The sequence below is a fragment of the Bufo bufo genome, chromosome 2, assembly GCF_905171765.1.
Source record: "Bufo bufo chromosome 2, aBufBuf1.1, whole genome shotgun sequence".
In the NCBI taxonomy this organism is placed as follows: Eukaryota; Metazoa; Chordata; class Amphibia; order Anura; family Bufonidae; genus Bufo; species Bufo bufo.
In genome coordinates, this window is record NC_053390.1 from 729657904 (window position 1) to 729674675 (window position 16772).

The window sequence follows — 16772 nt, forward strand, 5'->3', positions numbered from 1 at the left end:
GTGCTCAATCCTAGTTTGATTTCTTACCATTGGATAATACACCAGTCTATCTTGTGTGCTAACCTTGGAGAAAAATATGCAAATGTCATGGAAAATGTTATGAAGCTGATTCATTTTCTCCGGGCCTCTTCAGCACTTCAACATCGTCTGCTGAAAGACTTTCTAACTGATGTCAATGCTGCCTTCAGTGATCTACTTGTCCACAACAATGTAAGGTGGCTTAGTAAGGGCAGAGTTTTAGAACGCTTTTGGAGTATTCGGAAAGAGCTGGAAAAGTTTTTAGCTGAACAAAAGACAGAAAAAGCAAAAGCATTTTTGACATTTATGAGTAACAAAGACAAAATGGAAATCGTTGCTTTCCTGGCAGATATTACAAGTCATTTAAATGCTTTAAATATAAAACTACAAGGTGAAAATCAAACTATTTTTGACCTTGTGGAAGCAGTGAGGGCTTTTCAGAAGAAATTAGAAGTTTTTCAAAGTGATCTTAAAGAGAACTTGCTTCATTTTCCAAAGCTTGATGAATATAGCCAACAAGAAAATACCAAAGAAAGTGTATTCTCCAACCATGGGGACTTCATGCAAGGCCTAATTGACAATTTTAAAAGTCGCTTCCAAGACTTCACAATTGGCCAAGAAGTTTTGCTATGTATTAAAAATCCATATCTGGTAAAAAAACATTGGGCGTTTTGCTACTGAGGCCCATCATGCTTTTACCTGGGCAAATTCTGCTACCCTACAGATGGAGCTAATTGATCTGCAAGAAGATGCTGTTTTAAAAGTTCAGTTGAATGATTGTGACCCCGTTTTCTTCTGGACAAAACTGGTTATTCCAGCAACATATCCACTTATACAAAAAATAGCAATCCATGTCCTTACTATGTTTGGTTCTACATACACTTGTGAATCTGCATTCTCCACTATGAATCTGGTGAAGAACAGATACCGCACTCAGATCACAGATGAGCATTTGCACCAGTGTGTACCGAATTTCAAAGGGCTGGTGAAAGAGAAAAAAATGCCAATTTTCACACTAAAAACAATTATAAATCTGAATGTAAATAGTTCTACAAAGTTTGCAAGACATTAAAAAGATGGCATCTTTACTGTTGGCGTTCAGCTCGGACCTTCACCTGACTGCAGACCCAGGTATGTGGACCTTTAATAAAACTAGTTGAGTACCCCTGCTCTAGACTACCGTCCACCCCCCATCAATACCCTGTGTGTTCTGGTAATGCTGTAAGGTTTTGCTCCTGCCAATAAAGTTTATTCCAATAGTAGGAACATGTCAGGCTATGATGTCATAATGGCTCCTAGGACAACGCACTTCTAGAACCTGGCTGGCTGGACGGCTCTGCGGCCATTGCTGGTCTGCTCTTCTGCTCGATCAGTGCTACTGCCACATTTTGGCGTTTTTTGGATATTTTTCCAGGTATTACCAGGACTTCTCTCTTGTCTTTCCTCATCCGAGGTCCAAGACTTATCGGGCCCTCCTCAATGGAGGTCCCGGAGCCCCTCGGGAGCTCCACTCCCTGCAGCACAAACCATCCGCGCTGCAGGAGAGCCTGTCTACTGGACATGGCAGAAAATTGCAAAAAAGATCTGCAAGAAAAGGTGAACACGCACCTGACGGTGATCGCCCACTACGGCCCAGAGAGCCTCGGCGCCCTCCTTCGAGATATAAGCAAAAGTCTCCAGAACCTGGAAGATTATATGGGCCCAAAGGAAAGTGAAATGGAGGCTACAATAAAGTGGATGAAAGTGAGCGGCGATAAGATGATCAAGATGGGCAAAAACCTCCGAAACATGGACATCAGCGACTATGAAATTGATATAGAGCAATACATCGCTGCCAAAGAGGAAGAGGAGGCCGAAAGGGCGATGAAGGCCAAGCGTGTAATGGAGGAGGCCAAGGAGAAAGATCGGAACCTACAGAAACACCGACGCAACATCATCTCCTCCATGCGGCAGAGGATTAGAGCCGCCGTGAGAGCCGTGACCCAAAGGTTTACAAGCTGCATCCAATAAAGCGCCCACTAGTGGTGAAGATCAATCCCCCTGGTTGTGACTGGCGCCCCCCAGCCTCCATCTTGAGACATCACTCCTCTGACTATACTCATGGTTAATAAATATACCATTTACATTTCTGTTTTGCTGCTTCTGCTCTGATAATTTTTTGATAGATTTGTGTCTGCCGTTAGTATGTAAATTAGGGGGGTGCAAGCCCCGCCTACAAGGGGTGTGGCTAAGCGGTGTGAATGACATGTACTAGGTGTAAGGGTATGATAAAGGGGCTGTTCACATGAGCAGTGATTTTCACGCATCACTTGTGCGTTGCGTAAAAATCGCAGCAAGCTCTATTTTGTGCGTTTTTCACGTAACGCAGGCCCCATAGAAGTGAATGGGGCTGCGTAATAATCGCAAGCATCCGCAAGCAAGTGCGGATGCGGTGCGATTTTCACGCATGGTTGCTGGGAGACGATCGGGATGGGGACCCGATCTTTATTATTTTCCCTTATAACATGGTTATAAGGGAAAATAATAGCATTCTGAATACAAAATGCTAAGTAAAATAGCGCTGGAGGGGTTTAAAAAATAAAATAAAAAAATGTAACTCACCTTAATCCACTTGATCGCGCAGCCCGGCATCTCTTCTTTCTTCACTCTGTGCAGGAACAGGACCTGTGGTGACGTCACTCCGGTCATCACATGATCTTTTACCATGGTGATGGATCATGTGATGGACCATGTGATGACTGGAGTGACGTCACCACAGGTCCTGTTCCTGGACACAGCAAAGAAAGAAGTCAGAAGAGATGCCGGCTGCGCAATCAAGTGGATTAAGGTGAGTTAAATTTATTTTATTTTTTTAACCCCTCCAGTGCTATTCTACTTAGCATTCTGTATTCAGAATGCTATTATTTTCCCTTATAACCATGTTATAAGGGAAAATAATACAATCTACAGAACACCGATCCCAAGCCCGAACTTCTGTGAAGTTCGGGTTTGGGTACCAAACATGCCAATTTTTCTCACGCGAGTACAAAACGCATTACAATGTTTTGCACTCGCGTGGAAAAATCGAGCATGTTCCCGCAACGCACCCGCACCTTTTCCCGCAACGCCCGTCTGAAAGAGGCCATTTAGTTATTTTTGGACTGGTCTGAGGTCAGACGTGGGAGGTCTGATGAAAAGAAAATATTTTTTTTCTGATTTTCCTCCTCTAAACCCTAGGTGCGTCTTCTAAAGCGTAGAATAAGGTGCATGTTGGATTCTCCTAACATGTAAGTTCCCCTGTATCATCTATTAACTCTGAAATATGCTTCATTTGTTCAAAACAAAATCAATAAAATAAATGAATTTTTTTTTTAATAAGAAATCTTCTATTCCTCTACCCGACACCCTCTCCCATCAACTACCTGATCTTTATTGCAGCGTCTCAGGATGGCCTCCACCGGTCCTACTGGGTCAATCAACTGCTCAATTTTCACACAGTTCCGCAAAATCATGGCGGCATCGGATGTAGACGTCGCCATGACGATACCCGGGCAGTCCAGAAAGTTTATGTGCTTGTCTAGGTGAACCTCTTGCAGGCATCTGGTTGGGGTTTAGAAATAAATAATAATTTCAAATAATAAAATGCCAAAAAATAATATATTAATCCCTTAAGTACAGCGCCCATTTTTGGTTTTGCATTTTCGTTTTTTTTCTGCCCACGTTATTTTCTTTTTAAGCCGTCCATTCATATTCAGTGATTCACCACGTCCCAATAGCCATAACTTTTTTTTCCCTGTTCATATAGCCAAATTAGGGCTTTTTTTTTTTACAGGACAAACTATAGTTTTATTGGTACAATGTTTGTGGTATGTACAACTTGATCACCGTTTTCTTGAGAAAAATGGCACAATCTGTAAGTTTTCCCTGCTCACGCCAGGTCTAACAAAGTGGGCACGGTGTCGGCATGCAGGCCCGGCTCTTTCATCATTTTCTACGCCTGTTTTAGGCGTAAAAAAAAAAAAAGATCTAAATGTAAGACAGCATGGAAGCTGGCTTACATTTATACTGGAGGAGGATGCACCGAAGTTACAGATGCAAGAAAAAGTATGTGAACCCTTTGGAATGATATGGATTTCTGCACAAATTGCCTGTTTACATGGTGTGTTCAATAAAAACATGGTAACATTTAATTTTTTGTGTGTTATTAGTTTAAGCAGACTGTGATTGTCTATGGTTGTGACTTAGATGAAGATCAGATCACATTTTATGACCAATCTGTGCAGAAATCCATATAATTTCAAAGGGTTCACATACTTTTTCTTGCAACTGTATTTCTGCGGCAGATCCACCACCAGATATAGGGGTTCATTTAAAAAATAATATTTTTTTTTTTTTATTAACTATTAGCCCCTTAGGATCTTTTGATCCCTTGTCATATTCAACCCATTAGAGATCTATTAGGGTGAATAGGGTTTTTACACTGTCCCTGCTGAGCTGTGCTTTGTGCACAGCGCAGCAGGGAGGTTACCATGGCAGCCATAGCAAGCGTCCAGGCTGCCATGGTAATCGATCAGGGCCCCACAATGTCACTGCAGGGGTTCTGATCGGAAGGCAGAGGGAGCCGCATTCCTCTGCCTAACTCCACACGTGCCGTGATCAGCATTGATCGCCGCACCTGAGGATTTAAAGGACGTGGTTCCCCATCATTGTGACCAGGTACAGTACATTTGGTATCCTTACTTGGTGACTCCGGGCGTTGCTCCAACACTGCACGCTCGCGCCCTCTTTAGGCTGTTAATTAAACTGCTTTTTCCCACATTAGGAAAACCTGGAGAGAAGCGAGTAGTTTGGAATAAAGAGACACATTTTCTTTCTGAGACCCCTCCCTGCCCCCCAATGAAAAAGCAGGTACGTGCTCCTCATGAGACTCCTAATGAACTTTTACTTAGGCAGGTTACCTTTCTTGGACCCACTAGTCATAGCAAGTGAGGTCCCATACAAGCAGCAGATGGCGGACGATCAGCGACACCATATTTACCTCTGCCATATGTCACAGGTCTGCACATTAGTCTAATGCATGAAGATAATGACGAGAGAACCGCCATAGACAGTCCACCCCTCTTCTATACCTAGACATGTATGTTAAAGGTTTTTTTCCCAATGATGGCATGTCACTAGGATTAGGTTCGAGTAGGGGGGGTGCAACCATTGTAACCCCTGCCGATCACTAGATCATTGGGCATTAAGAAAGTGTTGTGCCCCTTTGGCTCTTCTAACTTGACCATAATGGGACAGCCATGGGATTCCTTCACAAGTGATTGGCAAAGGGTCTCCTTGTTAATAGGTTCTAATGTTTTGGAGTCTGCCAGAAAGAAGCGGGCACCCCTTTAAAGGGTAGTTGCAAAAATATTGGGGATGGTCGGGCATGCTAAAATAATAAAAATCCCCATTAACCTGCTGGTGCTGTCCATGTTCCTGCAGGATGACTCCAGGCCCCACCGGACTGGAAGTGTGATGTGTCGGTAAATGTGGAGACAGCGATGAATTCAACCAGAGTTTATCCATAAGGAAATCTTTCCGAAACCTAACAAATAATTTCCCAGCTTTGCCGTCTGTAAGCGACTGCCCGGGGCACTGCTTAGCTAAAGATGTACCCCATGGAAGATAACACTGGATGTCAATGTGGCACCTTATGGCCCAAGAGGGCAGGGAAAGAAAGATGGCAGCCAGGATCCAGTGCCGATTTCTGCAGGGCTAAGGGTTTATGACATCAGATCACAGAAGACCACACCACACACCTACAACCCCGACGGTTATGGACGTCTTGATGTCCTGATTTCTGCAGTAGTTTCCAAGAAGTTTCATAAGACAATCAGCTCGCCTGAGCTAAGCAGGTCCTCCGATGCTTGGGTGACCGGTACTCTGCTTTGTTGCTACAACATACAGATAGAAAATGACTAGAACACTGCAGTATCATATACTACACTTCATGTAAAACTATGCAGTAAATATAATCTGCACCTCTCATGATGTCATCGGCCATATAAGTACAAGTATAAAAGTGGCAGCAGGCAACATGGCAGAGGGGGTGAGAGGTCCAGTTACTAAGGCAATGGTACAATGCCAGCCGCTCAGTCTCTGGGGTTGCGTTTTCCTACCATCGCTATATACAGGAGACAACGCAAGCAGTAGCACTGTACTCATAGGTACAAAACTGCTGACAGATGCCCTTTAAAGAGGGGAGTCCTGCACAGGTACTTGCCACTCAATTGAAAATAGGATGGAAGCAAGCTGGGCCCCTCTCTTCAAGGGCCCCATAGCAACTGCATTCCTAAGAAAGCGAGAGTACAACCCGGCGCGGCCACTAGACAATGATCGGAGCCTTCCGCTTCTAGCTCCGTCCGCTGTATAGTTTGCCGCACCAGCCCGAAGCGGCTGGTCAGTGGGGGGTGTCAGGTCAGTACTAATCTGATATTGATGACCTCTCCTAAAGTCACTCCCAAAAAAATGTTTTTAAATCAGTGGTATCCAAGAGCTGTGGACCCCTGTGAATGACCGACAAGAGGCAGCCACAAGGAGAAAGCTACCAATCAGTGGCAGGGGAGCTGCAGCTCATGAATACGAGGACTCCTGAGCGCGTGCATTACAGTGAGCAGAGTCCAGAGCGCCGGATCCGCTGGAGCCGCTGGAGCTGCTCACCAGTCATCTGAAGAAAAGGACTGGGCAAAAAATACTACGTGACCCGGCGTTGTAAACAGGGTCTCTGTCACTAGTTTATGCCGCTGTTAGATAGTATGGCTTAACACTGGTGACAGGTTCCCTTTAAAGGGGCAGTCCACTGTAGCTTTGGCACCATAACTACATGGCTCTGTCTATTGTGCAGTGGATGGGAGGTGGTTTCTACAGCACGGTTTGCATTTTCTTCAGTGCAATAACCAATACACAATGAACAGAGCCGTGCCGTTCTGGTGCCAGAAAAGATGACCGACGAGGGTGCGCAGCGTCAGAGCTCCTGCCGATCATGTCATGGCCTAATTACTCATAAAAGAATGAACAGCCCCTTTAAGTATGGAGGAAAGCCTAACACATTGCAGAAAGCCAAGTACCAGGTTCTTATTCTGCTGCTGTGTAGACGCCTTGAACGCCACCGTAGGAAACTCATTCCGCAGGTACTTCAGCCATTTCTCCACTATAGGTTTGGACACAAGATCTGGAAAGAAATTAATGTATTTTTATAAACTGTCGATTAAACCCAGGCAACACGCAGAATGCCACCTTGTCCAGAATACTAACAACCATGATATATTAGAAGTTTATCTATATGTTGGGGTCCTGATGCCCGTCCCAGTGCAGTGTACATAAAATCACGTTGGGCTGTGCACTGGTGTTACACCCATCAGCACATTGCAGCCAACGGTTGACAGCAGCCCGTCATCTGTTAAAGGGGTTTTCTAAGTGTTTTTTTTTTTTTTTACCGACGACCTACCCCCTGAATAAGTAATCAGTTTCTGATCGGTGGGGGTCCGACACCCAGGACCCCTGCCGATTAGCTGTTTGAGAAGGCACCGGCACTCGCAGTAGCGCCATAGCCTCCTCACAGCTTAGTCATGCGACGTCACGTTCATCGGTCACAAGGCCGAGGCGCAGCTCAGTCGTTTTCACTTCAATAAAGCTGAGCTGCGCCTAGGCCTTGTGAGCGATGAACGTGACGTTGCGTGACTTAGACTAAGCTGTGTGGAGGCCATGGCGCTGCTGCGAGCTCAGCTTCATTGAAGTGAAAAAGGGCTGAGCTGCGATACCAAGCACAACCACTAGAAAATGGATAGCGCTGTGCTTGGTGGGTACATTTTCATATGACACATACCTATTTTGTTAAGAACTAAGACTAGCCTTTTGTGTGTACCGCTCTGCACCACAGCCTGCTCCACCTGTGGGCAGCGACAACCCAGTGGATGCCGGGCATCCAGGACTTCAAGGATAACGTCAGCTGCTTCCACCACCTACATGACAAGAGGGTAGAGGACGTCAGGTAGAGCCTCAGGTGGTCACATCAGAATTTCTAGATTACTGGATGCTAGATTAAAAGCATGTCATTGTCTTAAAGGGGTATCCTGTGACGGCTATGGTATGTCATCACTTGGCATGGTTCTGACCTATGGTATCCCCCGGATCTTGAGAATGAAGGGGTTGCAGCACTGATTCTGGGCTTTCCCTGTCCAGCTGCTGTGCTAGGAAACTGAGCTCAGCTCCAATCACATGAATGGGACCTGCTGTGCTAGAAATAATCAGGATCAATGGGGAACCTCCGGTTGGACCTCCGCTAATCATAAAGGGATGCACCATCAATTTACAAGATGGGAATACCCATGAATGTGCCCCATCTTGACATTTATGGCATATTGTTCGGCTATGTCCGATAGCAGTGAATGGAAAGCAAACATGCGCATGCTCGGCCACCCCTCCATTCACCGATGTTCGACTTCTGGAAATTCCAGAATCAGGAGCTCTGATATTATACACAGTCCTATAGTGGTGAATGGAGGGGTAGCTGCGTATGGGCAGCTTGCTCTCCATCTACTTTGGGGCCCCATTCTTGAGATAGAGAGGTAGGACCTGCACCCGTCAGACATTTATGGCACATCCTAACGACGTCCAGATACGACAACTCCTTTAAAGACATACTATATACAGTCCGCTTCCTGTATCTAAACACACAGAACACTCTACACGGATACAAGCCAATCAGCCGTGCAAGCAGATGAGTTTTCGGCCACTAAAAGTGTGCTTTAGTTTATAGTCACTGTCAGCAAGCAGTGATCTTGAAAACAGTGAAGAATTGAACCATAAAGCACATAATAGAGTTGCAGACTATCAAACCAAGAGTCTGGCAGCGGGCGGCTGACCATGTAGGGGCTGACACATCCCGGCAGACGGGCACTGACCTTTTTGAATTCCCGATAATAGGCTTTCCTGGAGTTCTCATTCTCCAGCTGCTATTGTTTCTCCAAGCTCCGCAGATCTGCCTCCTGCACACAGGAAAGAGTTAACGTCAACTTGTCAGTGGATCAGTCATACAGTGATATCTCCTGACAATACATTACTGCAGGGATGCTTAACCTGCGGCCCTCCAGATGGTTGCAAAACTACAACTCCCAGCATGCCCTAATAGCTGTAGGCTATCCAGGCATGCTGGGAGTTGTAGTTTTGCAACACTTGGAAAGCCGCAGGTTGGGCATGCCTGCACTACTGCATACAGGTTACAGCTTGTAATCCGCAGATCACCGCACTGCACTTTATTACAGGGGTAAGGAAAGAGTAAGGCTACTTTCACACTTGCGTTCTTGCCTGATCCGGCAGGGATAAACAAAAACGCTTCCGTCATGATAATACAACTGGCTGCATCCGTTATATCATCTTTAAATGACGGATCCCTATGCTGCGCGCTCCACTTCTTGGTCACTACACGGCGTCTCGTCTCCAGTGGAGCGGTGGCGCAGTGTAATTACAAGCACTCGCTCCATTCATTTGTACGGATGGAGCACTTGTATTATACCGCGCTTCCGAAACGAAGAAGTGCAGTGTAATAAAGAGGAAGCGGCTCTCGCATGTAGCACCGCCGTCTCTTCAAACAGCTGATCTGCACGGGGGTCCTGACGATGGGTCATCAATATTAACAGCCGCACAACCCCTTTAAGTGCCTCTGTGTGGAGGACCAACATTCATGGACATCCCATTGATTTCAATGATGATGAATAGGTGGCATCTGCCATGGACTGCTGGGATGGATCCTAAGGATATCAGTACGGGACCAGCTGATGCCACAAGGGCTACATTCTACTAAAATCTCCAAAATGTTGGCGCTCTACACACCTTCTGCTCAAACTCCCTCTGCCGCCTCAGTGCATCGTTCTGAAACGTGTCCAAGCTCCTTCTTTTCGCCAGTTTTTTCTGCCGGGCATCTTTTTGCTTTGCTTTCATCTCTTCTACCTGCGATGAAGAGAGATAGTCCATCAGCGCAAAATCTGCACCCCGGGTGCTACACTTTCACCTTTGAAGGGGTTGTCTCATCTTGGACATTGGGGTCATATTGGTAGGATATGCCCCCAATGTCTGATAAGTGCTGGTCCCATACCTAAGTTTAAAACTGAGCCCGCAAAGTGACAGAGGGCGCACCCTGCATGCGTGGGGGCGCCATCCATTGATTTTTATGGGGGTGCTAAAAAATAGCCCATATTCTCCACCACTCTATTGATTTCAATAGGACTTATGGCCGGCTCTCCCATAAAAATGAATGGAGGTCACTTTGTGGGCTCCAGTCTAAGGACAGATGGGACCCGCACCTATCAGACACTGGGGGCATTTCCTAGCGATATGACCCCAATGTCCAATGAATGCCAGTGAATGGAAAGAAAGCCTTGCGTGCACGGCCACCTCTCTGTTCTCCGCTATGGGACTGCCGGAAATAGCCGAGCCAGCGATCGGTTACTTTTGGAATTCACATGGCGGTGGATGGAGGGTGGGCGCGCTCTACCTTCACTTCAGAGGTCCCATTGTGGAGACAGGAGCGGGTCCTGCCATCTGATATTGATGGCATATTCTATTGCAGGGATGTCCAACCTGCAGCAGTCCAGCTGTTGTAAAGCTACAACTCTCACCATGTCCTGCTGTAGCCAGTCTGAGCATGCTGGGAGTTGTAGTTTTGCAACAGCTGGAGTGCCGCAGGTTGGGCAGAGATAAGACGACCCCGGGTGATGAGATCCCCATCATTTGGCACATAATACATCCGCACGGTGCTCTGCTATAACTGCCCTTATAGAATAACTGAGCTTCCATTATACGATGTCAGAATCTCCCCAGGAGCCAATGATAAAAATAATAAATTATTATTTATATGGCGCCAATGTATTCCGCAGCGCTTTACAATTGAGAGGTTCATGTACAGTCATAAATAACATAGCAACAGACAAGTCAATAATTAGAACAAGAGGAATGAGGGCCCTGCTCGCAAGAGCTTACAATCTATGAGAGGAAAGGGGTGACACAAAAGGTAAAAGTGCTTGTTTTGTGCAATGGATCTTTGGAAAACAGGGGAGTATATATAAAGCTGCATGAGCCGTCACCAGCCCATATCTGTAGTGCTTCTGGGTGCAGGGGAGAGTTTGGTGGAGGATCAGGTTTAGAAAATGATTATAAATGGTCAATATATGGAGAGGAGTTAGGTCAGGGGATGTGACAGGCCACCCTAAAAAGAGGTGTTTTTAGGGAGCGCTTTAAACTGTATATATTGTGATTTAACCTAATTGCTTGGGGGTAAGGCATTCCAGAGAAATGGTGCAGCTCTGGAGAAGTCTTGGAGCCGGGAGTGAGAGGTTCGGATTATGGTGGATGTCAGTCGTAAGTCGTTTGCAGAGCGTAGAGCACGGGTAGGGTGGTAGACAGAAAAGAAGGAGGAGATGTAGGAGGGGCAGCACTGTGGAGAGCTTTGTGGGTAAGGACTGTATGGGCAACCAGTGCAATGACTGGCACAGGGCGGAGGCATCGGAGTAGCGGTCGGACAGATAGGTGGCCCTGCCTGCTGCATTGAGGATAGATTGGAGAGGGGAAAGTCTGGTGAGGGGGAGGCCAATTAATAGTGAGTTACAGTAACCGAGGCGGGAATGGATCAGGGCAACAATGAGAGTTTTTCATGTTTCCATAGTGAGGAAGGGGCGGATTCTAGAGATGTTTTTGAGGTGCGGGCGACATAAACGGGCGAGAGATTGATATAGGTGGTGAAGGAAAGACCAGTGTCAAAAGTCACCCCGAGACAGCAGGCGTGCTGCCCATGAGTGATGATCGTGTCGCACGCTGAGATGGAGATAGCAGGTTTGTGTAGGTTAGTAGATGGAGAGAACAGAAGAAGTTCAGTTGCAGACGGAGAGAGGACATGAAGTTAGAGACGGCGGACAGACAGCCACTGGTGTTCTGTAATACAGCAGGGGTGATGTCGGGGGATGACGTGTATAGTTGTGCGTCATCAGCATAGAGATAGTCCTGGAAATCAAATCTGCTGATGGTCTGTCCAATTGGGGCTATGTAGAGAGAGAAGAGCAGAGGACCAAGGACTGAACCCTGAGGAACCCCAACTGCAAGAGGGCGAGGAGAAGAAGTGGAGCCAGCGAGTGATACACTGAAAGAGCGGTCAGAGAGATATGAAGAAAACATGGAGAGGGCAGTGTCCTTTAGGCTGATAGATTGGAGCAGGTGAGTAGGAGATGGTGGCCTACAGGGTCAAAAGCTGCAGAGAGGTCCAGGAGAATGAGCAGAGAGTAGTCACCGTTGTATTTTGCTGTCAGGAGGTCGTCACTTTGGTGAGGGCAGTTTCTGTAGAATGTAGGGTGTGAAAACCTTATTGTAATGGATCAAGGAGAGAGTGAGCAGAGATATAGCGGATGAGGCGAGAATAGAGCAGACGCTCCAGGAGTTTTGAGATGAAGGGAAGATTGGAGACTGGTCTGTAGTTAGTTCTGCAGGACGGGTCAAGAGAAGGGTTTTTTAACAGTGGAGTAATGATTGAGTGTTTGACCCCCCCGGGCCACCCCAAGTCCCTGTATACATGGTATGATAAGCGGCACACCGGACAGGAGTATCGCCCACATACAAAGCCTTAGCCTCACCCTCTTTTTCTTCTGCTCGGCCTGCCTTTTGGCCTGCTCTTTGAAGTGGGAGAGGTTCGGGACGCCGGGATCTTTCTTGACATTTTTCCCAGCATTCAGTGGGTTCTTCCCCTGTCAAACCAAAACAATCAGAGAGAAGTTAAAGGGGGTTTCCAACCTATGATACTGATGGCCTACTCTCAGGACTGATGGGGGGGGGGAGGGGTGCAACACCCGGCACCCCCACTGGACGTACTGGGCTGTCTATTTGGATGACAGGTCACATGACCACTGAGACCAATCACTGCACGGTACAACATCATCAGGGTGGACAGCGACTGCCCGCCGTGATCATGTGACAGGTTGTCCTGGCACACGTCTAATCATCATATACGCTTCTAAACATGGAGCGGTGGGCACAGGGTAACAGTGGTAGGTCGTTAAGGTAAGTGTATCAAAAAACTTGCCATTTTACACCCATACAGCCCTTGTTTTACATTATAGAAAACCCCTTTAAAGAATAGCAAGCTCTGATACATCTTAAACTGGTCGCACACGGTTTACGGTAGTCCTGTGATGTCACTTTACTGTTTTTCTATGGGGGGGGGGGAGTTAATGCTGCAATTTTACTGTAACTAACAGCAACCCAAATGTCACCTTAGACCCCAGCCTAAAACACTTCCACTTTGAGACAGTAGGATGTTAGGAGTTGTAGTCTCAGAGCAGGCAGAGCTCTCCACACACAGCACACGTGCTTCCTTCCTCATGCCGGGATTTGTAGTTCCTGCTGCACTCTAAACACTTGAGCAAGCGGCTGGAGAAACTACATCTCCCGTCATGCCTCACTCCGCCACAGTGTTAAAGATGTGTGAATTTTATTCTATATTTTGTATATCTAGGACTGTAATGAGTTAAACTTTTTCTTCTCCAAGTGCCTCCCCCCCCCCTTCTCTTTGTCTCAAGCAGGAGAGGAAGGGGGGCAAAGTGCTGCAGGCAGTGTCTGATTTCTCATCTTTCTGCAGGTGTCCCATGGAGTGTGGTGGAATGCGTAGACCAATCATATGACTTGATGATATGTATATATTATTCACTGCCTATAGAGAAGCACCTCTTTGAAGTGTCACATATGACGTATGCAGTATTATTGTTAGAATAGAAGCCATTACAAAATGGCGATGGTAACCAGATGTTTACATTAGTTCACATTCCAAAGTAGGGCCCAGTGCGCAGATGCAGGTGTATTATCTCCTCTCTCTTATCTCTTCTTCCTTTTTGACCAATGAAACAATGTTTTAGCCTCAGAGAGGACTGCCCTCTTCTGAAGATGTATATACGGCTTATCCCATGTAATCAAAGTTAGAGATTGCATTGACCATCTATGTGTCAGCGTCTAGTCTCTCAGCCACGCGTGGATATTAACCCCTGGGGGGGTACATTGATTCGGAACACCAGAGTGTATCTAAAATGCCCTAATTTAGGGCGTCTTTATCAAAATGGCGACTCTGAGCGAATGTAGCATCAAACAGCTGACAAGACGGGCCCCTGAGCTTGACGAACGGCAGAGGGGAGAGGATTGCAACCTCAAAGAAAGGTGAGAAAACTTTATCTCATCTGCCTTTCTGCTATTAACTTCGTCATGCTCAGATAGCTCAGTCCGCTGTGGGGTGGTACTGATGTAAGTATAGTAGTTGGCTGTAATGCTGAAAGCTTAGAGTCTATTGAACCAATAGTCTGAAATCATAGATCACTCTGGTGTGTATATGTTTTGTGTGTGTCTGTGATTTATGTGAGGAGTGAGTTGAGCACAGACGGTAAAACCACAGACAAAGGGAGGGGACAGTAACCTCCTGGTTTGGAAGGGGGCGCTGTAGCGCCGAGGTGTGGGACAAAGGAACTCCGGCTGACCTGACCAGGAAGATGGTAGTTCCACATGACTCATTGATCTAAGGGAAGACTGCGGAGACTACCTGACCTGACCCTAGGAAGACGGTAGTTCCACATAGTTCCACATGACTCATTGATCAAAGGGAAGACTGCGGAGACTACCTGACCTGACCCCAGGAAGACGCGACGGAGCCCGCCTGACCCCTGGTTTTGGGGAAGACGTGCGGGGAGTCCCAGCTGACTAGTCAGACGTGATAGTCAGATTTGAGCAAACCAGTGGGGAGGGTGAATCCTTTGTCTGCGGAAGAAAGGGCTAAAGGTGCTGATCACTCCTCTGTTTTGTGTGTGTGTCAGTTTGAAATACTGTTGTTAAGATGGGTCAGTCCCAGTATTATGAAGGAGAAAATACAGCCCCTAGCTAGTAGCGAGGAAAGAGGGAGATTATAGGATGTGATATGGAGAATTGAAAGTTAAAATGTGACAAAGAATGTTAGAGAAAGTGTGGCCCCGGACAGAAGGTCGCCCGGCTGGCAACAGGGATGAAAATCTGTAAGAAACTGTGAAGTTATAGCTTACAGACTGAGGGCATCAGAACTCCGGTGATGTTGAAAGGGGAGTTTTAACGAGTGAGAAAACAGAGCAGTGTCAGGATGATTATTGATGGCATTAGCAAGAAAGAAAGTGCCCCAGTGTCTGCAATCAGAAAGGCGCTTGTGTTAAATGTTCAGAAATGAACTGGTTAAATAAGGAAGATCCAAAAAAGATGGTCAGGAACTGTGAAATAGAGAAATTCATTTCCCCCCTCAGCTTCACACAGAAACATTCCTGAGATAAGAGGAGCAGGAAAGGGTGGAGGGAATCATGGGGGCAGGGAATCATGCAGAGTAAGTGATGTTATATGTGTAATATTATTATAGAAGACAAAGAATTGTTCAATAATCTTTTCACAAAAAGCTTTTAACAAAATGACTGTATGATTATAACATGTATATTGTCTTACAGCGACAGACCATCAGCAATTCTGGGTGTGGTGTGGCTATCTGTTTCCAGGAAAGCTGTGTCTGTCTGTGCTGCAAGTTTTGGGATGAAACAATGTGGGTTGGAAGACATAAATGATTCAGTGGAATGTGAATGGGTGTGGCTTTGAGTTGTAATTGAGGCGAATATGTGTGAAGACCGATTATGAGCTGTTAATGAAAATGAGTACATGAAAATGTATATGAATGCGTATGGAGCACGGTATTTGTTTTTTTAAATAATATGCGCATTGAGGATTTTATTTTATTTTTCTTGGAAGTTTTTGGTTTTTATTGGTGCCAACAGCATTGATCAAGCTGTACATTTTTTTTTTTATCAAAGTCAATGAAAAGTTTCTTATGGGCCCTTTGTGTGTTCATGTCTGTATTGTCAGATCTGTTTGTTTCAATGTTTGAAGTTACGTGTTACATGTTAAGTGTTGTGCTAAACATCAGAGCTCTGTTCTAATGGACAGCTGGCAGATTACTGATGGACAAAAGGGGGACCACAGCGTCCGACTGAAGGGGGTGGACTTAGATGACTCAGAGCGGAGGGAGGAGGATAGGGGTGGACGTTACAGACAACGACAGCCCTTGTGCCCATCCCCTAGTTATAAGACACTCCCATGGAAGATGAGAAGTCCTGTTTTGTTTTCCAGTCTATTAATTCCGCGATAGGGAAAGTTGGATAATTCTGTAAGCCAAAATGCAGAGTAACATCAAGCGGCATTGGGTGGTTCAGTGGTGCCAACCATAGGTAGTGTTCCTTTGGCATTGCTTCAGCCCTGATGCCAAACGCCTCATTGAAGTGAGGAAAAAGTAAGTCTGCCACCCTGTGATGGGCCTGCAGAGTCTGTGGGACCCAGATCCCAGAAGAGAGAGTGTTGTGCTGTGTGTGGTACTCCTCGTCCACACCACACGAGAGGATTGTATTTTATGTTGACCATGCCCGGATCACTGTCCGTCCCCACAGACACCCATGTTTTTTGTTATAAGAAGAACACAAAGACAGGTAAGGGAGGGGGGGAGTTAGATCAAGATTAGGAAACAGGAAATCCAGTATCGGCTCTACTTTTAAACATTTTTAGCAGATTCAGTCTGGCACAATGATATCCCTCACTCTGGGTGATACAGAAGTAGTCCCGTTTTTAATTGATACTGGAGCAGCCAAGACAGTTGTGCACAGCAAACATGGCCTCCCCTGATTTACTCTCCAAGGACACCAGTCTTTGGGTAGAAG

At 46.1% G+C, this 16772-nt stretch overlaps 1 protein-coding gene across 1 annotated transcript; it reads right to left on the bottom strand.

Annotated features, from left to right (window-relative positions):
- Nucleotides 1-3383: 3383 nt before the first annotated feature.
- Nucleotides 3384-14564, bottom strand: LOC120991024 (guanine nucleotide-binding protein-like 3-like protein). Its single transcript, XM_040419913.1, is given in 10 exon segments — nucleotides 3384-3597; nucleotides 4738-4825; nucleotides 5796-5876; nucleotides 5879-5930; nucleotides 7104-7207; nucleotides 7862-7997; nucleotides 8940-9023; nucleotides 9868-9984; nucleotides 12654-12764; nucleotides 14538-14564. Coding segments are annotated over 10 exon segments (1014 nt in total).
- Between the last annotated feature and the right edge of the window lie 2208 nt (nucleotides 14565-16772).